Below are 21,145 nucleotides of genomic sequence, written 5' to 3'. Positions count from 1 at the left end.
ACGCGCTACCGCAAGCATCCCTGACATCTGAGCTCAATTGCCCGACCGCTATCGAGCTCGAACGCGCCGCCGCAAACTTTCTCACGCACCGAGCGGGCCTACGGCCACGTGAAGTTTGTCACCATGCTTCGACGATTGCTTTTCGCATTTTGCTAGTAGCTATCGTTGCGCCACCTTACTTCGCAGCGTGTAGCAGCGCATTGGCGATAGTTGGCAATGGTCTAAACAGCGTCCCATCATGGTGGCGATGGAAGCAGTCTCTCTTGATTTTTACCCAACCGGCCAAACCACTTCCGCTCACTGACTAGCCAGAGTCGCTGTTATTCATTAGTAATGACTCTGGCTAGTCAGAGAGTGGAAGCGGTTTGGCCGGTTGGGTAAAAATCAAGAGAGACTGCTCCCATCCAGTACAGCGATCCTTGCTGGTGTCGTTTCGCAACTACAACTGATCAGTCTGTCTTAATTTTACCCAACCGGCCAAACCGCTTCCATTCACTGACCAGCCAGCGTCGCTATCAAATTAACAGTGACTCTGGCTGGTCAGTGAGCGGAAGCGGTTGGTCCGGTTGAGTGAAATCAACACTGACTGCTGCGATAGCCGCCATGATGCGACACTAATTAGAACGTTGCCGCGATATTGTATACCAGCTGACAGGCGTCTCTAAGCACGAAAAGCTTCCTCCAGATAATGTGCTGCAGACGATGTTCGACTTCATATATAATATAGGTAGTTCGATGTGATGGCGTTACCTCACTTTATTTCGCCTCAGTGTATCCAACCCCTATATTTGAACTTGTAAAAAACCAAACGCAGCGTTAACTTAACGACGCGTTCCGCTGTTGGAACTGTCACATGAACGCGTTCTTTTCGCATAATTAGAGGAACATGTAATAAAAACTCGTTTCAGGGCTGGTCACGAACATTGGCGTAAATCCAGAAAAATCACAAGGGGGGACACACATCTTGCCAAGGCGGCCATTTTGTTTTGTGCTTTATTTTCATTTATATACAAATTACTATTGTGATTTGAATTAAAATAAGAAAAACGAGCATGCTAACGAGCCCGGTAACCGCAAGCAATTTCAAAACAAATTGGCGGAACTAATTTTAATTTATTTCGGCGAACCACAGCGGAAACAGGTTTTACCTGCTTTCAGTGATTCCGCTTGCACCTTGTGCACGTCGCCGATTGTGGAAAACGAACCTTCTTTTTATTTAGCGGGAACGGGATGGTTATTTCAGCTCGTGCAGTACTTATTAGTGACAAAAACAACAGTTGTTTTAGCTTTCAAAGGTAAATGAAAGATGAATCTCAAGGGGGGGACACTTGCAAGGGGTGTCCCCCCCAGCCCGAACACAAGGGGGGTCAGGACCCCCCTGACCCCCCCATGATTTACGCCACTGACTCACGAACGGGGAACGAGCTTTTGTTTGTTTTAGAGGAACGCGTACAGAACTGCGCCGTACAAGCATTGTGCCCATAATAATGACAAAATCAACAAATTATTCACAGCGGAGTTGGTATGGGCTACCTCCTGCATGCGTTCTTTTGCGTGCGTAGACCGAGAACACCGCTTCCTGCCTCTTCACTTCGGCAGACCCTCCCCCTTGGGCCACCTGTTCGCCCCCGGCGCTTCATATTTTGATGCGAGATGGAGTGCATTACCCTAAGAAATGTCTTCACAGCAGCGCACTGGTGTTTGGAAGTGAAGCCGGCTTTAAGGAGACTGGTGCAGGCTTGGTTTTTGTAAGCTGGCGTTCCCACATGTCGTGTTGCGCAATGAAGCCTATACTCGCAATCCGGCTGAATGCTTCCCCGGAGCGATGGCGTGGACAACCAATAACCCACGAACAGCCCCTCTGGTGATTCACCATCACAGAGTGGAATGGCACTGATTTTTTTTTTCCTTGAGGCTCGTAGAAGTATTTCTGCTTAATTTGCACCCCCTTACTTGACTGTCACGGAAATCTGTTCGTGCGCTCACAGTATACTATAGCATCCAAGCAGCCACCTGCGAAGTTCGCTTTTAGTCTGTTCGAACGTCGCAGGGTGTTCATTAGTCATGAAACGCTTCCCGTATACGCTGTTCTCCTGGCCTAGATTTAGGGTATCTCCTGCGCTGTCCAACTTAAATTTCCTCGCGAAACAGCGCCGTATGTTGGTAAACACTGTGTGGGATTTGGTATAAATATGCACACCTTGGCGGAAATATTGGCGGCGTTCACTCGTATTATTAAAACGCACTTTTTCGGTCGCAAGTTAAGACCTCGAGGTCACGGCGGGAGCAGATGCGTCGGATACGACATATTTCCGCGAAGAATTGGCCGAAAAGCTGAAGGGTCCTTATCAGTTTGCACGCAACCATTCATAATTTCCTTCATCGTCTTGTGCACGCGAAAGCAGACAGGAAGCTTGGCTATGATGATGATGATGATGGTGGTGGTGGTGGTGCTGGCGACGATGATTATTGATGACATTGACGGTGGTGGCGGCGAGGCCTCCATTTTTAATCGGAGCTATGGCAAATGCCCCGTCGCCTGCTAAGTAACCCTCAGCCGTTATTACCCTTCTTGCTTAACCAAAGCTCATATTTTACGTTTGATGATGTGATCACACTATGGCTGTGAGAGGCTGTCACGCACAAGATATTTTTTTTCACATTATTAGCATCCCTCCTAACACATCGCCCAAGAACGCTCCTGTGTGCCGAACTTAGTGTCAGGGAAAATTTGTGGATAACACCCACTGCCCATTCAACTTGGCTTTTCTTTGCTATTTCTCATAGTCGTTTTCTCTTGTGGCCTATTGACCGCTGTCTGCTAAGCTCCTGAAGCTTATTGCGGTCAGAAAATGCGATTTTTGCGCACAAGCTTCAGTTCATTTTTTTCGACGAGACGGGCTTATATAAAAAATGACCGCGACCCTTTTGCGTGCCATCCGTAGCTCTCGCGCGCATTTTTTTTTTTTTTTTTCCGAATACCCTTGGCGATGAAGGCGGGGAATAACGTAGCATTGCCGGTGCTCTGCAAGCGCTCCATCTGACCGTTAAAGCTGGTGGTAGTAAATTGATTGTGAACATCTTCGACAGAACTGTGGTACTATAAGGTGCGGGCCAGATCCAAGCGAAATATCACATTGTCAGTTTGCCACCAAGCCATTGGTCGTGCCTGCTGGCTCATTGGTTATTTTCACTCGCTCGTATCCAGTCGTCGAACCCACCTAAAATGGTGCGCGGTGGCGGAGCCATTTCTCAGTCGATGACACGTAGTATGGCGTGAAGCATTTCCCGCTTCATTCGACGCTGTGCTCCCGCGGTTCTTGGCACCGTCCCCAAGCTTAAATAGGATGTTTGTTGGCCACTTGGTGTCCAGCTGGGTAGCCGAGCACCACGAAAGCTCTGCCATTCGCTGCACTTGCACTTTGCGAAGCGCTGCCGTTAGTTGTCCACAGACCTCAACATATGACAAATATCCACAAAGGATGCGGGAAATTAGAAATAGCGGTCTTGCTAATGATACCATGTTGGTACATCGACGCCTGTAATAATCTTCATCGCATTATTTTATTTATTTATTTATTTATTTATTTATTTATTTATTTATTTATTTATTTATTTATTTATTTATTTATTTATTTATTTATTTTAATTTTTTAATGCTTACAGGCTTGTTGGCAGAGCATAGAGTAAACGGGCATTTGAAAAGGTACAGACATAAAAAGTACAATTTTCTAGAGGAACAGGGCTATAAGAAAATATGAATTAATTACACACAAAATATAATTATGCGGTCGTATAATGGCGAACTGGGCTAGTTGGCATATATGCATGACGAAATGTTCAAAAAGTGCAACAGAGAAAAACGCAAGACAGACAGAACAGGACGAGCCCTACCTGTTCTGTCTGTCTTGCGTTATTCATGGTTGCCTAGAGAAGCAAAATATAGTTTATGAAAATAAAATACAACAGCCATGATCGGCGATAATATATTGTGCTGGACAGTTTTGAACCCTATTACGTGGGCAAAGCGCGAAAAGCTGACAATTAAACTTTCCGGGGTTAGATATGGACCCTGGTGTCAGGGTCCAGTAATCCAGAGATTACTGGCACGAGCTATAGTGCTGGCGAATTAAATGCGTTTAACTGTGCACGCGAATGAAAGCGAACATTGTGCAGTTCGTGTGAAAAATAGGTATGTAAGTTGTATAGCCGGGTTCGTTTATTGGTGTAAATATATTTTTGGAACAGGTACAGAAAGCGATATAGCAGTGGCTGTCAAAATGGCGGAAATCGAATTTCTAGCTATTTGTGTGTATGTGTGCGTGAGTGCACGCGCGCGTGTGTGTGTGTGTGTATGTGTATGTGTGTGTATGTGTGCGTGCGTGTGCGTGCGTGCGTGCGTGAGCGCGCGCACGTGTATGTGTTATCGCAGTTACATGACATAAACCTGGCTGCTGCACTCTGCATTATTTCTGTCACATTTATTAGGTAATTTTTGTGAGGGACGAGGTTGCACCCGCTCATCCGCAACTTATATGATCATGAGTGATGGCAGCAGATATACGCTAATCTGCATTGTGACCACCATTTTCAGCGGATACCGATGCCGGAACAGCCACGTGGTCGCTACAATCCTGTGCCTACCGGACCGGCCGATCACTCTCCGATGCCCTACTCGCCGCCTGCCGACGTCGTGACCGTGACCTGCACCCGCCTGGCCAACATCGCTTTGCGAACCCTTACTCGCCTCGCTACCCACGCGATCGGCACGGCCATCCTCCTAGTTGACGTTGTCCACTGGGGCCCTCGCCGCATACGGACGACGCAGCAGCTGTCCGCGAGGCGTAAAGGTGGTGGGAGTGGTGGCCGCGGAGGTGACGCCATCGACAAGGGCCTAGTCCAGACGGAATCCGGGTCCCTGGCGGCCATTAGTGGCTGACGGGGTTACGGGAACGCTGGTGGGCTTTCTGGTGTCGGATCCGCCCGCAGCCTGTCTGTGGAGGTGGCTCTCATGGTGAAAATAGAACCAGAATGACTGTGAGCCCGTCAACCGCCATGTAATTCCCACGGTGCTACGTGGCGGACTTAATTTCTTTTTATTCCTTCTGTTCTGTTCTTAATCATGTTTTCCCTCAGTTTTCACATGCGTTGGATCAAATATACGTTACTAAAGGCTACTGGCTTTGTGTAATCTATACATGCTTAAAGCGGGGCAAAGTGCTAATGAATAAATAGACCGAGCCAAGAAATCACACCAATAACAAGATCGGACGGCGTCGACTGCCGCTCCAAAATAATAATCTCTAACAAAGGCTTGTGTATGGGCTAGTTGGTACAGTCCTGAATGCAAAATTTGCGTGCGCTTGATGCTGTGCAAGGGACAAGACGAGGAAACCAACAAACCGTATACGGTGGTGCGAAATTTGCAAAAATTCAGGGAAGCTTGCACTTACTCGCAAGACTTGAATGGCGAAGCTGTTGTAGGTGAGCATTGCCGTGCACATAGTTAGGTGCGCAGTATCATTGCTCATTTGCATAGTTGCGGTGCTAGTAATCATCATATGCGTCGAAGAGGTCGTCGTCTTCTTGGCGGCGAGTGGTGGATGTGAAGTCATACTCAGCATTGTAGACTTCTACCAGCTGTTCGTCATCAACTCGAGGCAGCTGTGGCTGGATCTGCAAGTCGTCTCGGGAAGGATTGGCACACTCGAAGCCATGTCTACAATTATCCTTAATGGCTTCTAGAGAATGCTGCGGCCACGGTGACCTCTCCCGAGCAGGGTGTCTTCATCTTTGAGCATTAGCGCTGATGTATTCATTCACCCACTTTGTGTGACGAAACTTTGTTTCTGCAAGCAGAACAGGTCGAAGCGAAGTCAAGCAAACTCACCGAGTTCACATTTGCGTTTTGCTTTTAGGTGCGAAGCATCTCTTGCTCGGGGGGATGTCCCGCGTCCGTGCCCCGTCCGCAGCGCCTCTGATGATGGTGGCAGGATGTCATTAGGGATTGGCGAACTAAACAATCCATCACGAGATAGCTTCGCGTTCAACCACCGTCGTCATCTTCCCGTAGGGGAACCATTGAAGAAGAAGGAGAAGAAGACAAAGCTGCGAAGAGGAGGGCGTGTACGTTGCTGTCAGCCGGTGCACCAACGTCAACAACCTTTACCTCACCAACGCTGACGGAGACTACCGATTCTACCACAGAGACAGCAACATCGACAAGAACATGATGGACGAGTTTCGGCGCCTCGAGAACCACCGCCTACTCACCGTAACACAACAGTATTTGCGTGCCTTTGCCACCAGTGTGGACCCGGACGCGGAATTCCCTCTGGCGCTAATAAACACCAGATCACTACATGGAACCCCCATGATGCTTCGCATCTTCATCAGGGTTCCCCGCGGGAAGATGATGTGATTTTGCTTCAGTGGCCGTGTACAGATGTACAATGCGGTGTACAGATGTGAAAATCCAAATGCTCTTGCCATTTTGCTCTTCGATATGTCATAGTCAAGGGGAATACGAGAAATAAAACAACGGGGAGGTGGAACTTCCTGAAGCCGTATAAAATTCAAAGGAAACGAAAGGGGCGGGCGGATATGCGGCAGCGGTAGAGGCAAAAAGAGCATTGAACGTCGGTGGCAAAAATACCCCCAAAAAACATCTACACTTTAAAATGCATTTATCGGACCACTCGAACTAAACGAAGCTTTGCAAGAAATAATTAGCAATAAGCAGTTCACAAATCACTGTGAGGTTGCAGATGGTACTGTAGGTGCGACGAGGCCAACATCATTCATCCATCCATCTATCTATCCATCCACAATCTCACCTACCCAACCGTCCTTCCATTCGTTTTTACAGTCAATAAACTAAGCAATCTCTGGCTGCACACGTTGAAGAAATATAGGGGGAGATCTAAATAAGAGGAAAAACGAGGAAAAAAGATGACAAGAAATAAGGTAGCAATTCAAACAACTTGAGACAGATTTCCCAATGATCACTCCCGTTGGTTAGCGGTGTTGCTGTAGTCTTGGGGGAACGCAGTGCTGCCCCTCACGCAAGGATATACGCTTCCTGTTCGTCGAGCAATTCCGATGGCCGCGTCTAGATCGGTTCCGCGCCGGAGGCCTATAGGGATTTCTCTCACGGTTTACACTCACATAAACAGCCGCCGGCTTTTGTGTTTGCTACCTGTTAAGAGCACCGTACAGGAAGCGTGGTGACCTTGTTACAGATCGCTCGCGATGACGAGCACACATCGCTCTTCCTTTTCTATGCGCATGGCGTACACGGGGCCATAAAACGGTGGCTTGGGATTCCGTTTACGGCCGATATAACGCCAGGCCTCAGGCGTCATTCGCATCCGATCGCCGACATGAAAGTCGGCGATGGAAGGCGCTATAATTTGATGACACTGCACTTCAGGCCAACTGAAAAAACGCATTTTTCGCGTGCTATGCAGGTCGTCGTGGAGGCAATCTCGAACAGAGCGAATGAAAGAGATAACTTGCCTTGAAAAACCCTCGCATTTTAGTTTTTTTTTTGGTCCTGACGGTAGTTTTGGTTTTTGATTTGAGCGCTTCGTTGTTTTACACCCGAGCTGTGTTTGGGCCATTGGGCAGTGGTTAAAGCGAATTGCTCCCAAGCGCCATCCCCACCTTGCTTTGAAACGTGATGACGGAATGGCTGGACTGTTATTTTTTAGATGCGAAGCATCTCATGCTCGGGGCTGTGTCCTTCCCTCCCTTGCCGTTGTTGTCCGCCGTCCGCGCACCCACTGCGCATGCCTGGCCAGGCACCGCTGATGATGATTGTGGCAGGATGCCCCTAGGGATCGGCCAACCAAAGAATACATCACGAGATAGCTTCGCGTTCAACCACAGTCGTCATCTTCCCGTAGGGGAACCCTGAGTAGTATGCGAGGCATTCCTCCTCTCCTCTCCGAAGCTCCTCTCCTCTCTGGGATTGCGCAACGAATGGCAACACCTGCGGCTCCGCGCGCGATAATGCGAAGCAGCTTAGGGTTAGAGGCGCGACGGTAGCCGCTGCATACTCCGCTGGGGGCGCCACTGTAGCTCCGCGGTATAAATGACGCGCGCGCGCTCCTCTCCCCTCATTCTCCTCCCGCAACGCCACGATCGAACTGAAAACTAATGGGAACTTGAGTCGAGCCCATGGCTGCTTCGCATACTACTCAGGGTTCCCCTACGGGAAGATGGTGAATTTTTCTTAATTCCCATCTACTATCAGAAGGAAGCAATGTGTCCATGGTCTTTTTCTCGTGTTCATTTCATCAGATTCCTTTGGCGGGGTGATAATTGTATACTGGTTTATCCCTCCCCCTTCCGGTGGTCGAAGCCCCGTACATTTAAAGGGAAGTTATTTAACAGGTAGCCAGAATATTTTGAAAAGCAGCTTCGGAGCGAAGTCATAAAGCGTGATAGCGCAGGGCGGATAACGTGATAACGAAGCGAAAGAATTACTACGGCAGCACCTAGGCTTTGTCTTACGATGTGGGAATGCGTGAGCATCGCTTCTCCCTGAGTTATGTCGTTAAGTTCAGTGTTGCTGAGTTATGTGCTACGGAGTTTAGTATTGCTGACCGACTGGTGTCGCACCGACTGATGATTGCCGACCGTCTGATGACCGTCTGATGCCGCAAAACATGTAAGAACTCTTTTTTTTTTTCATTGGGTAAGCTTCACTGCAACATAGTGTGTGGGAAAGCCAGCTTTAGAAAGAAAAAAAACGGCTTTACACTCAGTCTTTCAAGTCGGTTTCACTATACTTAAAGGTACTGCTGGGGAGACATTTTTCAGGGCAATATACAGCTCTCTTACCAAAATATGAAACCCCTAGGACCATTTTTAGACACAAGCGTAAGTGGCCCGCCTGTAAAATTGGTGTGACCGTGTGTGAAGCCTCCCATATTTTTCATTTTATAACTCGATTGCGCGAAGGTTAATGTGCAGAAAAGAGAAAAGGGAAGGGGTGACGCGGGTATAAACTGCCCAGCGTCAGTCCCAACGCCACACTAAAGATTTCTTGGCGTGCCTTAAGGCCCAACTTGTAGGCTACCGATATGTTAGTCCTAAGCAAAGGCAAAGCTGGAGGTTTCATGCCCTCACTGATGACATGTCCGTTGTGCTGGCGGACGTCAAACAGCCGAATGCGACCTGTCTGGTGCCTTCACTGGTCGAGCGCATTAACTGCGTGGTGTGTTAACACAGACAGTAAGATGCCTACGACGCTTGAGGGAAACAGACAGCCGCACGTTTGTCCGCTTGAACAAAGCTCGAGTCCTTCCAAGTTTCATTCCGCTAAATGGCTAGGAAATATGCTCAATCACAAAGTACAAACAAACGTGGCTTGTTTCGTGCACTCCTTCGAATGTGCCCAGCTTCGCAGGTCATCATTTTTACGGAATGAAAGGACCAGGGGTTTATGCAGAATTCCGATTTTGGGGGGTTGTCGGTGGGATGTTTGGGGGGGTGTTGTATAAATCCCTAGGCAGGGTGCTTGTGGTTGTGGAATCTTTTTTTTTTTGGGGGGGGGGGGGTGTCGAAGTCCTTCAGGGGGGGGGGGGTGTTAGGGGGGTGTGTATCAATCCCTGGAAAGGACCCTAATTTTTTCTTGGATCGGTAGTATCGTTCGACGGCAAGCCTGCTTTACGCGGTAAATTTTCTTCTTATGGGGAAAGTGGTGGTTTTAGCAGCTGTTCCTTTTAATTAATGTGAAGTGACCGAGCAAAAGCACGGAAATTGCTGGAGTATACGCGTCTGCGTCTTTCACTGATGATTTTTTTTGTCTGAAAATATTTGAACGAACCAAGAAAAAGGACGGCAACCATATGCCGTGGTTGAAATATGAGTAGAGAGAGAGAGAGAGAGAGAGAGAGAGAGAGAGAGAGAGAGAGAGAGAGAGAGAGAGAGAGAGAGAGAGAGAGAGTCAACTTTATAGAGCTCGAAAATTCGATGGTGCGCTCAGGCACCAGACGGGGTGGTTCCCTATCAAGGGACCCGTATGTCTACAGCAACTCCTGGCCCCTGGCCGTCAGTGCGAGCTGAGTCGGCAGGGCGGGGCTGGACAACAAGGTCTCCCTTCGCTCGGGGGGTTGGGGATTAGGGGTGTGGGGGGAAGGGGAGTATGAACTGCGAACTGATGGTTGGGCGAGAAACTGAAGTACTTGGAACCGCTGCGCATATTTCGATCTCCAATCACTCCCGACATTTGACATATTGAACAGCGACGTAGCCTGAAAGGCCGCTCTGTTAGCTTTTGCGGTTTTGCAGACATGTAGCCTGCGAATCTGGATGCAGACATTTCTTTGGTTTTGGTACAGTATGCAGTTAAGTTACTCATGACACTGCAGGCTATTTCGGTGGAATAGGACATCATGTAAACAGCGCAAAATGCGACTGCAGTAAATCTTGGGTCTTTAGGTGAAGCTTTTACGTTCCGCTTTGGGAGTGGCTATTGGTTATTAACTGTGGCCTGAAGACGTGGCTATCTTGGATAAGCTGTCAATACTGATCTAAACCAAGAAAGGAATCTGGCGCAGTATTGGCATGCAGAGGAGTAAATTTGGCAAGCACTCCGTAATAATGAACAGTAGGGTATACCTTTACCTGTCACTAAAAAGAATCGCATGCAAGCAATGCGTATTGCCGGTGGTTACTTATGATGCAGAAACTTAATTGACACTTTACTTAAAACGTGCAGAAAACTTGTGGTTAGCCCAACAATCTGTGGAAAGAAGGATTAGAGGATTAACGCTTAGAGATATGAACATCTTGGATAAGGGAATTCAAAAATTTGGGTGGAAGACACACACATCGCTCAATTTAAAATAAAGACGTGGACTTGGGGCAAGCGGTCAACGCGAAGAGCTGGCAACAGGTGGACCATCCGACTAAAAGAGTGGACGCTGAGAGGCGGGTGGTAACTTTTATTTACCCGTCCTCGGTAGTTCTTAGCAGTCCTCAGTAGTTCTTAGCAGTTTTAACCCAGAACTGCTCTCACAACAGAAATTCAATGAGCAATTAAAGAACTTCGGGAACGGCTATGGATAGTTCAAATTACGAATAAAAAAGGGCTAGGAGTAGGGAACACAATGAGATAGAGGGACGAAATAATACAAACCGGGGGCAAGTAATGGATTGGAACATCGCAAGGCAAGATCGATTGGTCGACGGGCCCGTATAAAAGAACAAGCTCCAGCTAGCTACCTCAGTCGCCTACCACCTTCCTTGCTCAGGTAAAATGTGCGTTAGCAAATTTCTTGCAAATGCAGCCGACACAACTGAAACGCATCGCGGTAACCCCCCCCCCCCCCCCGGGTGTATCTAATTATTGCCATCATTCCATTGGACTTTGTACACATTGTTCAGGGGTGCTACAGTGGCTAGCCTTTGCAGAAAAGGGCACATAAAAATCCCTCCACTCATACCCCGATTCACAACAAACTGATGCACAAATATTTCCTGAAATTGCAATTTACTTAATTAAAAGCGGTGTACAGCACGGGTTATTTGAGTGGGTTACTGAACTGCCCAACCTGTACGAACCACTGACCTCCTCTACGAACTACTGAACTGGCCCATTAACTGCAGATACCAAGAACTGGCCCATTGATTCAATCAAATGAGACTGTAGAAACTACCACCGTTTGTTTATTTTCCCTCCCTCCCCACACCTTTTTTCTATAGTGTTCAGTAGTCCTCCTTATCCAATAAAAATTCTCTACTACTACCTGGATCTTTTTTTGATGATGAACTCCTCGCATAGCGTTAATTGTATTAAACTCTATGACTCCTCGGGCTTCGTTTTTTTTTAATTTCTCGTGTTTCTACCGATAATAACAAGTTGCTATTGTCACGAAGCCAAAGACGACGCAGTTGTCCTCAAGGAAAACAAGTTTATTGGAGCGAACTTGTGCTCCCCTAACAACTCAAAGAGTACACAGGCGGCGAAGCAGCAGTCAACAAAGTGACGTGCGAAGGCGAGCGTCGACGATTCGAATGCCGCGGCCTCGGCGCTCTACGGGAATTCATCTTTGGGCGCGACTGTTTCTGGAACCGTCGGATTACATCCAGAACAAAGAAGATTATTCTAGGCTGTTCACCTTAGTTCGGAACGCTCTCCGTATCAGAAGAGATAACACATGTGGCATAGAATGAAAGAAAGGAACACGCTCTTCCCTTGAAACACAGATAACACAGACCATAGTGTTCATGTGACGTCACTTCCACAGTGTGACGTTTGCGCCATACGCTTCCGCCATACCTGGGTACCTCCGTGGGTACCTACCCCTATGCCACGCCGTGCCGCAGTAGCCATGCCGTTCGCGTGCTGACCGCCAGCCACCAGTTTTCTGCGCACGATGGCGAAAATTAAGCCGGGTGGTTTTATGCCGTCGTATTTCGACGAGCTCATCGGAGCAGCGAGAGCCCGATACGAGGTGAAAGTGCAAATGTGCGACGACGTGGACCCGTACCGGCTTTCCATCGGAAGCGACGCTACCGCGGACGCCGACTTGTTGCCTTCGACCACCTACGCGGACATATTCAATTACCTTGTCCTGACCACGAATTTCGTGACACACGAAGAAATGAAGGCGTACAAGGCCCTCGAGGCCCACAACTTCTTCACCAGCGGCTGGGTGAAGGGCATCGCAGTGAAGCAGCTCCCATCGAAACGTGTGATCGTGCTGAGCGAGGTAAGTTTACGCGAAATGCGCGTTCCCAAACAAACCAGAAAAAAAGTAGTTTATACAGCGCTAAAGTGTGCTTATCCTCGTGTGTTAAGCAGTGACGAAGCTGAGGCTCTTTACTGCATTCGTTGAATCAGGCAGTAAAAAAAAAAAAAAAAAAAAAGGCAGCGACTTCGCGTGGTCACTACGTACCGGTACAACAGAATGCTTGTTCTTTTTTTTCCGCTGGTTTGCACTTTAGTGTGTAGTGGAGTACCGGCGGACGACATAGTGATGTTCATAATTAACCAGCCAGCTTTCTCTGACCCTTCCTTCAAACATGTTTAACCCAATTTCACTGCACTTTACATTGCCAGCAACATTTCTGAGCTTCATTAACCCCGTCCCCCTCACGATTTTTATCACGCTTTCATCAGCCCTCTTCTCTGCTGACAGCAACAATGCTAGATGCCCATAATTTCTGTGTGTAGGCCACCACATATTTTGTCAGTTAAATTTTTAAAGTCATACGTTTATTTTTTTTTTCCAGGTCAACCACTCTCAGAGGCTCCGGGACCCACCCTTGAAAACCTGGATTTTGGCCTGTGCTGATGGCAGCATCATAACTGCCCACTGCACTTGCATGGCAGGAGTGGGCGAGGCGTGCTCACACGTTGGAGCGACATTGTTTGCCGTCGACACTGCAGTCCGAATAAGGGATGCAAAAACGTGCACTGAAAAGGATAACATCTGGCTGCCAGCACACAACCCGCGTGCAGAATTCAAACGGCTACGCGACATCGACTTTTCGTCTGCCCAGTCGAAGAGGAAACGTATGGACAGTGCCCTCCCTGGTTGCAGTATGGAAGATGAGCCTGACCTCCCTGCACCAAGCTATCCTGTCCCGCCTGCACCTACAAAAGAAGAGCTAGAACTCTTTTACTCCAGAGTTGAAGCATCCGGTGTGAAACCGGCAGTGTTTATGGTTCTTCCGCATTACTGCGAGATGTTTGAACCACCACAGAACAGGGAACCACAGCTGTTTACAATGTTGACATGCCCAGAAGCACAGTCCGAGGACTTGCCATCACTTGTCTCCCGCAGCGAGACCTTTCTTGCACAGTTGCGTGTAAATGAAGAAATGATACGCTACGTAGAAAGTAGCACAAGAATGCAATCAAACTGCCCGAAATGGTATGCATATCGGACTGGCCGCATAACAGCGTCTGTAATGAAGACTGTTTGTTGTACAAGCATCGACACACCCTCGGTCAGCCTAATCAAAAAGATTTGCTACCCTGAAAAGCACAAGTTTTCTACAGCAGCCACAGCATGGGGATTGAAGCACGAAGCTGACGCCCTGAGCAGCTATGCTACAGAAAAAAGGAAGCACCACGTCAACTTCTCGTGCTCGAAGTCAGGTGTCTGGCTCAGTGAAGAAAACCCCTTCATTGCGGCCAGCCCAGATGCTTTAGTGCAGTGCGCATGCTGTGGTAAGGGCACTGTTGAGGTAAAGTGCCCGTTGTCTTTGGTTACTGGTGGGCTTCAGGAAGCATGCAGCAAAGCGGAGTTTTGTCTGGAGTATGCCAATGGAAACTTGCAGTTGAAGCGGACCCATAGCTATTATTACCAAATCCAGACGCAAATGGCTGTGTGCAGGTCTGCGTATTGCGATTTTGTTGTCTGGTCCCCAACATTTCTGCACGTCGAAAGAGTGCCAAAAGATGATGCCTTTTTCCAAGGTGTGCTACCACAGGCTGAAAAATTTTTCACCCACGTAATCTTGCCAGAGCTCTTTGCAGAGCATTTCACAAGAAAGACGGCGGAGAACCCTGGAAACACAAGTGGTACGGAGCCATTTTGCTACTGTGGAGGCCCTGAAGCAGGCAAAATGGTAGCGTGCGATGGGAGGCAGTGCAAATACAAGTGGTTCCACTACAGCTGCCTTGGAATCAAGCGTGCTCCAAAACAGAAGGCATGGTTCTGCTCCGAATGTGCCAGCAGCTGAGGACCGCCGCTAGGGGGCCGAACGGAGCCTGCACCACAGCATCTACGCAGGTGACATCACCGTTTGGACAGCTGGGGGCAGCGATGGTGAAATTCTGATTGTGGGGTTTAACGCGCCGACACAACGCAGGCGATGAGGCGCGCCGTAGTGGAGGGCTCCGGATTAATTTTGACCACCTGGGGATCTTTATCGTGCGCCGAAATCTCGTACACACGGGTGAAATTCAAGACCGCCTTCATCAAGCTGCCAACATCATCGCCACTTACGCCCATGAACGGGGGCTCAGTTGCTCACCGCAGAAGTCTGAGCTCTTCTTCTACCACTCGAGAAAGCGTCGCCATCGGGGTGCCTGTGCCCCTGATATTCAGGTCATGCTACAAGGCAACCTCATTCCACATGTCCCCTCCATTCGCATTCTCGGACTCCGAATTCAAGAAAATGGGGCTAATACTGAAATTATCCGCAGTCTCGAAAACACCACCGACCAGATTGGCAGACTCATTGCCCGCATAGCCAACCGCAACCATGGTCTCAAAGAAGCCAACCTCCTTCGCTTGGTGCAAGCATTCATTACCAGCCGCACCACATACGCCACCCTCTTTCTGAAGTTTACCCAGACCGAAATTGGATGCCTCCAATGCACCATCCGCAAGGCGGTCAAGCCGGCCATGGGTCTCCCTCGTCATACCTCTACTGAGAAGCTTCTCAACACCGGGACATACAACACCTTCGAGGAGCTGGTTGAAGCGCAGCGTGTTGGTCAACTCCACCGTCTGGCCTCTACACCGACGGGTTGCTCCATCCTAACCAAACTGGACATCTCCTTTCTACGCAGCACGGAGATAAGGTCAGTTTGAGTGACTCTTTACGATCCCGCTACAGTGTGGCCCCCATCCCACGGAATATGAACCCTGCCTTCCATCAAGAACGCCGCCTTGCCCGGGCCAAGGCCTTACACAAGGCCCACGCTTCTCACCCCACCACCCTGTACGTCGACGCAGCGGAATATCCCGACCGTGCAGCCTGCGTCGCCGTAGTCGTCAACTCCCGAGGGGACTCTGTTGCTTCCTGCTCGGTCTCCACGCCTCACCCTGAAGTTGGTGAAGAAGTCGCCATTGCTCTGGTCCTTACAGCTGCCCCGGCCACCGCAATAATCTCCGACTCGCAGACGGCTCTTTGGAACTTTGCGACGGGTCGTGTTTCCCCCATCACCGCACGCATCCTGCAGACAGCACCGAATCCGCCTGCACATTGCCCACGCCTGATATGGACACCGGCCCATTCATCCCTTCCGGGTAACGAGCTGGCTAACGAGGTAGCCCGAGATTTCTGCTGCCGGGATGCCTCGGATGCTGCCTCTCCACCTCGGGTGGGAGGGAGGGATCGCTTGGTTAGGTATCGGGAAATCGCGCAGCACTACCGCCTTAGTAGGACGCACTTCCCTGGCCCCGCTCCCACCTTAAAGCGTAGGCAGTCTGTCCAGTGGCGTCGGCTGCAAACTAACACCTTCCCACATCCCGCATTGTGCCACCTCTACTTCCCAACGCGATACTGCCACACGTGCACATGGTGCGGCGCGCCTTTCGCTTCCCTCCACCACATGGTGGGTGCGTGCCCCTCCAAACCTCCTCTCCATGCTACTCTGTCCCTGCCCCTTACCACTCTAGAGCAATGGGAGGCTACGCTGCTCAGCTCCGACCCACAAGTGCAAGAGTGTGTGATCCAGCTGGCCGAACTCGCTGCTAGGGCCCACGGGCTCCTGGCCGTCGACTAGGGGACTGTAGTGTGCCAGTGCTCCCAGCCGGCGCCTCTTTCTTAACAGCTTTGGGTGAATAAAGTTTTCACCACTACCACCAGCAGCTGAAAAGTTTCTCTGGAAGACCTCCAGGCAATGTTTAAACAAACTTTTGTTTAGAACTATCGCTATCTTGCCTAAGAAATACACAACCTTATTCATTGCTACAAACCCACAACATGCTCACTTGATCATGCTGCAGTTTTGTGTTAAACATAACTTCCCTGCATTTTTCTAAAATATGATACATAACAAATCACAAAAAATTAGACACAGGCAATGCTTAGAATTTATTGCCAAATTCACACACAGAGAAGTGAAATAATTATACATATGCTAAGCAACACTACACAAGTGTAGCCACAGATGGCTACCTGCTAAAGCAAAACAGCTTTACTCACGAATAGGCAATGATACAGCAGTGAATCATGCAGCTACACAATTTGAACAGCATTTCAAATGACAACTGCTGCCTTTAACAAGTCATCTAAAAAGGACTACAGTAAAAGCTCATTAATTTAAACTGCATGGGGAAGCTGTCTCAATTTGAATTATGAAAGTTCAAACTAATTGAAGTAAATAACAGTACACATCGGTTGGGAAGCGCATGTAAGCAATTTAGTGCTTGAATTTTTTGCCCTAAAGGCGACAACAGCCAGCACTCTTTGCTTTAATGAGCGTATCTAAAACAGGGCCACCTCTTCAACTGCAAAAGGGAAGAAGTGACACAACATTCCATCCGAGCAGCCAGCCGCACTGGTACTACGTCTTCTCATCTTTTTCATTGTCTCCACTAGCAGCGACATGTTCTGCACTTGATTTGAGAAATTATGCCCCCCACCTCTCAGAGCACCACATACCACTGTACTCGAGAACACCAGCACAGTGGGTGCTGGTTTTAATTATCTGTGGCGGAACTTACTCGCATTTGAATTAACATGCTTTTTTTATACAGATTTCTATGGATACTTAACGCACTGCACTGGCTACGGTGTTGTGCTGCTGAGCCCAAAGACGCGAGTTTGATTTATTGTGGTGGCTGCTTTCCTGATGGAGGCAAAAAGCAAAAACACCAGTGTGCCGAGATTTTGGCACACATTTTCCAGGTTCAAAATTAAACGGTAGCCCTCCACTACAGTGCACTTCATGGCCCACATGTGGCTTCGGTGCATTGAACCCTACAAGCAGTCGAATTAACAAGATTTCACTGTACTGTTAGTGACTGGATTTTTTGGTCTTGCTGGTTATCGCTCTGGATCATTAGTCTCGTTTGCAGGCACTACAGATGGGCACATGTTCGCAGGCACTACAGATGGGCACAGGTTTGCGAGAGCACAGCACACCGTAACTATCTTATCCAATGTGGTGTATTTATCGCCTGACTTTACGGTCACAAAATCTACCGGCTGAACAGCTTTCATGATGATGAACTTATTGCGAACCAGGCCGATGACCCTTTCGACGTGTATTCTTACACTGGCAAGTTTGCGGGTTTTCGCAACTTCCAGTGCTGAGAGCTGATTTTTGCCTTTTGTGAAGGCTGGGATGTGCAGTGTGGCACAGTACAGGCCAACACTGTCTGCGATGTCGAAACCCCTGTCTGCAAGCACAACGTCACCATGTGCGAGTTTATCGAGGAGACCACACTGCTCCGTGATGTGTTTGTCGCTTGTTCTCCCTCCCCATCCTTCCGATATGAAGGTTATCGATCCTTGGGGACTTATGCCAATGAGGAACTTTGCAGTGTTACTGCCTTTGTACTGAGACCACGTTTCGCTCCTCGGAAGCAAAGACGATGGCCGTTCAATCTTTATCTCGAAACAGTCTATTATGACTGCCACCTTGGTTCCGAAGGAGTCAACAAATTCTTGCGGCATTGTCCTTTGCAGTTCCCTGCGAGCTGGCCACACTATTTGCGACTGGAGCCGCCAGAACGCACCATGAAGCCACCTCTCCAGGATCCTACTTACAGTGGAGTGCGAGATTCCAAACCTGTAAGCAAGATCCTGGAGAGGGAAGTTCCATTTCAGTTTCATCAAAAAAACAAGAAATTCCTGAAACTTTGCCAGGCTATGTTGAGGCGTGTGCCTCACAGCAACTTCGACAAGCTGAAAAATTGCAAAAAGGAGAGCAAAGTTAGCTACTCCTGTATAAAAAAAAACTTTAGCATCATCTTGTTGAAGTGACGCCTCCGTCACCTCCAAGTCATCCTTCTTCGCCATTAAAATGCGCACTTCACCGGCCAACCTCCGGTTGTCTGTGTCTAGGGCTTCCGAGACAGCTTCTAGATGGTGTTTCCGCTGCTCTAGGGCGTGGAGCTGGCAAGTCAGCTTTTCATTTTCTGCCTGGATGGCTTGCAATTCTGCCCCAGTGAGCTCCGTTTGAACCTCTGCATCTGTGAGAGCAATAAAAGCCATGTCATCACTTGACAGCACTTTTAGACAAGACACCATTTGTGTTAACAAAAGGCTGGAGTCACAAGCATACCTTTTGATGGCCTCTCGTCTAGTGAAGCACTTGGTAGGGGTGCAGGATCCGTAGAACGGGGCCCACCACTAGCGTCGCTGTCTTCTGACGTGGAAGCATCAGCAAAGTCTGTTGTCACATTTGCCATTCCGGTGACGGATTTCCTGCTGCGTCGCTTCACACGTTCGTATCGTTCAGTCTTCTTGAGGACACCTTGGTCACGACCGTAGCCTAAATGCTGGCTAGGTGCCCAATCAGGGTTGTTGTCATCCATCAGATTTGATGGCTTTCCTGCAAACAAGCATGGTTTGTCGACTTTTTGTCAGTGTTTAGTTTGATTCAAGTCCTCTCAGTCTGCACCCACTAGGCAGGTTAAGTTTGCTAACCAGAGAAGGGCAAGCAAAAAGCAAGAGGTGCAACTCTGTGCTGAACAGAATCGCCATGCGTGACTTCGGCAGCGGCGAGAAACAAGCGCTTGCGGGGAACGACTTCTAACTACCAAATTTATATCCGCATGGCTCGTGACTCGTAAATGCGACGCGACTCGTTCAAGCCCGTCCCCAGCGCACATACAGCCTGCAAGCCCTATCAACGTCATGTAACAGCAAATTAAGGAAATAAAAGCACAAAGCCCTCAATCGCATGCAGTGAACCGCGCGGAGCCCGAGACGGCCGGACGTGGCGAAGGGCGCGCAGGTAATCACTGTAAACAATCTGTTTATTTAGACAGCACTCACCCGTAACGAAGTGGCGTCCGCAGACACGGATGTTGTCGAGGTTCTTCAAGTCGTTCCTGTTAATGCGCGCGAGCCAAACACGCCGGCGCTTTTCGGACAGCTGTAATGTCCGTTCGCAATGTCGGGTTATGACTTTGGGCAAAGAAAACATCCCCACGCCTTGCTCCCTGTTCGTGGACTTAGAAGACGACTTGCTTCTACTCCTACAGCCAAAAATTGCACAAATTGGCATCTTGAAGCCAAAATAAGCGAACGCAAGCTCCGTTCGTCTACGGGCCCGAGGTTCGCGACAGCGTCGGTAGCGTCGGTAGGTACCCAGGCATGCCCGTCGCGCGTACCGGAAGTGACGAAGCGGCGCTCGGTGACGCGCGTGCACACTATGTATAGGGACCGGGCGGCCGTTGTATGGCACCACCGTCGCTTCAGCGAACAGCGCCGCTCGTGGCGAACCGCTCGTCAGTGGAATGCAGGTGGCGGTCAGCGCAGCGTTATTGTGCATGGCTTTCTATCGTTTTTCTGCGGTGTGGCTTGCAAAGCGTGCATAACCACAAGGACTTTTTTCAGATCGGTAAATCTCGAGCTCGGATGTTACCTTTACGAGGCATGCCATGTGTGTGATTAACGCCCATACTCAGTATTTACAAATAGCAGACGACGCTCAATGCGCCAAGCTGGACGTCAAGCTGGAAGTGGAAGTCCGTTCCTTCATGTAATTTGTTCATGCCTGCATGCAGTTTCGCGTATCGAGGAGTATATTGCAGCTAAATACTCCTACACAGCCGGTTTGTGCAACCCATCCAGGAATGCTGCGCCGCTGGCCTTTAGCAGCTGACAAAACGGCGTCGACGTCCGACTGTCGTGCACAAGCGAAAGGCTAAGTTTGGGGGTGCCTTCCAAGATTTACCTCAAAACAGAAATTGTGATGGACGACGCTTCCGTAACTTTATTACATACGGCTGAAACGTGCTTAATTTCACAGAAATGCTCTTACTACAGTCATCGGGAATCGTTGATAGAATAAATACCGCATGATAGTAGAACGTTATTGCTTGTCGTGGAGAAGCATTGATTTATAAGAATCGCAATGGTTGCTGGCTAGTTGGTAAATGGTTATTCAAAAACCAATTTCCACGTGGCTGAAGGACGCAAGACAGGAGGGTGCCTGAAGCCTGTACGCAGCTTCACAACTGAATGCTGCCGTTACAAGCTGCCACCTACGCTTAAAAAATCATGCACTCCTCCGTCTAACGACGATGATGGTTTATTGCAAAGCTTTCTCGTATGTGTTTCCTTGGTTGCATTCTGGATTTAAGCTTTCATTAGTTGAGTCTCGAATTTGACCAGCACGCAGTTTGGTCTTTTGACCACAGCGTCTTTGACCATTTCCCATTCATTTCGCACGAAGAAAGCTTTGCGTTCAACCATCGTAATCATTAGACGA

At 48.9% G+C, this 21,145-nt stretch overlaps 3 protein-coding genes across 3 annotated transcripts in view; 2 read left to right on the top strand and 1 right to left on the bottom strand.

The window, feature by feature from the left end:
• The window catches only part of LOC144146134 (uncharacterized), a 42,311-nt gene extending 37,186 nt beyond the window's left edge, over window positions 1–5,125 (top strand). The window contains exon 2 of the mRNA XM_077678090.1: window positions 4,595–5,125. Within this exon, the coding sequence (XP_077534216.1) occupies window positions 4,604–4,939 (336 nt within the window). The 5' untranslated portion in view covers window positions 4,595–4,603 and the 3' untranslated portion in view covers window positions 4,940–5,125. The remainder of the gene's footprint in view (window positions 1–4,594) is intronic.
• A 7,185-nt stretch (window positions 5,126–12,310) lies between these two features.
• LOC144146132 (uncharacterized) lies at window positions 12,311–16,635 on the top strand. The gene is made up of 2 exons (XM_077678087.1): window positions 12,311–12,725; window positions 13,249–16,635. The coding sequence occupies exons 1-2, from the start codon at window positions 12,390–12,392 to the stop codon at window positions 14,704–14,706; spliced, it is 1,794 nt and encodes a 597-aa protein (XP_077534213.1). The 5' UTR covers window positions 12,311–12,389; the 3' UTR covers window positions 14,707–16,635.
• A 182-nt stretch (window positions 16,636–16,817) lies between these two features.
• LOC144146133 (uncharacterized) lies at window positions 16,818–20,067 on the bottom strand. The gene is made up of 3 exons (XM_077678089.1): window positions 19,705–20,067; window positions 18,989–19,258; window positions 16,818–18,896 (listed from the first exon to the last, which is right to left on the bottom strand). Exons 1-3 carry the CDS (start codon window positions 19,934–19,936, stop codon window positions 17,746–17,748), a joined length of 1,653 nt encoding a protein of 550 aa, XP_077534215.1. The 5' UTR covers window positions 19,937–20,067; the 3' UTR covers window positions 16,818–17,745.
• Between the last annotated feature and the right edge of the window lie 1,078 nt (window positions 20,068–21,145).

The sequence above is a fragment of the Haemaphysalis longicornis genome, unplaced genomic scaffold (genome assembly GCF_048455015.1).
Source record: "Haemaphysalis longicornis isolate Haplotype H1 unplaced genomic scaffold, Haemaphysalis longicornis Haplotype H1 scaffold_7, whole genome shotgun sequence".
Classification (NCBI taxonomy): Eukaryota; Metazoa; Arthropoda; class Arachnida; order Ixodida; family Ixodidae; genus Haemaphysalis; species Haemaphysalis longicornis.
This window is presented reverse-complemented; position numbering and strand designations above follow the sequence as displayed.

Coding starts and splice junctions, on each gene's coding strand:
- LOC144146133 (XM_077678089.1), bottom strand. CDS start 19,936: ATGCCAATTTGTGCAATTTTTGGCTGTAGGAGTAGAAGCAAGTCGTCT. Junction 19,259..19,704: donor CGGACGCCACTTCGTTACGG/GTGAGTGCTGTC, acceptor GCTTGTTTGCAG/GAAAGCCATCAAATCTGATG. Junction 18,897..18,988: donor AGACGAGAGGCCATCAAAAG/GTATGCTTGTGA, acceptor TTGCTCTCACAG/ATGCAGAGGTTCAAACGGAG.
- LOC144146132 (XM_077678087.1), top strand. CDS start 12,390: ATGGCGAAAATTAAGCCGGGTGGTTTTATGCCGTCGTATTTCGACGAG. Junction 12,726..13,248: donor GTGTGATCGTGCTGAGCGAG/GTAAGTTTACGC, acceptor TTTTTTTTCCAG/GTCAACCACTCTCAGAGGCT.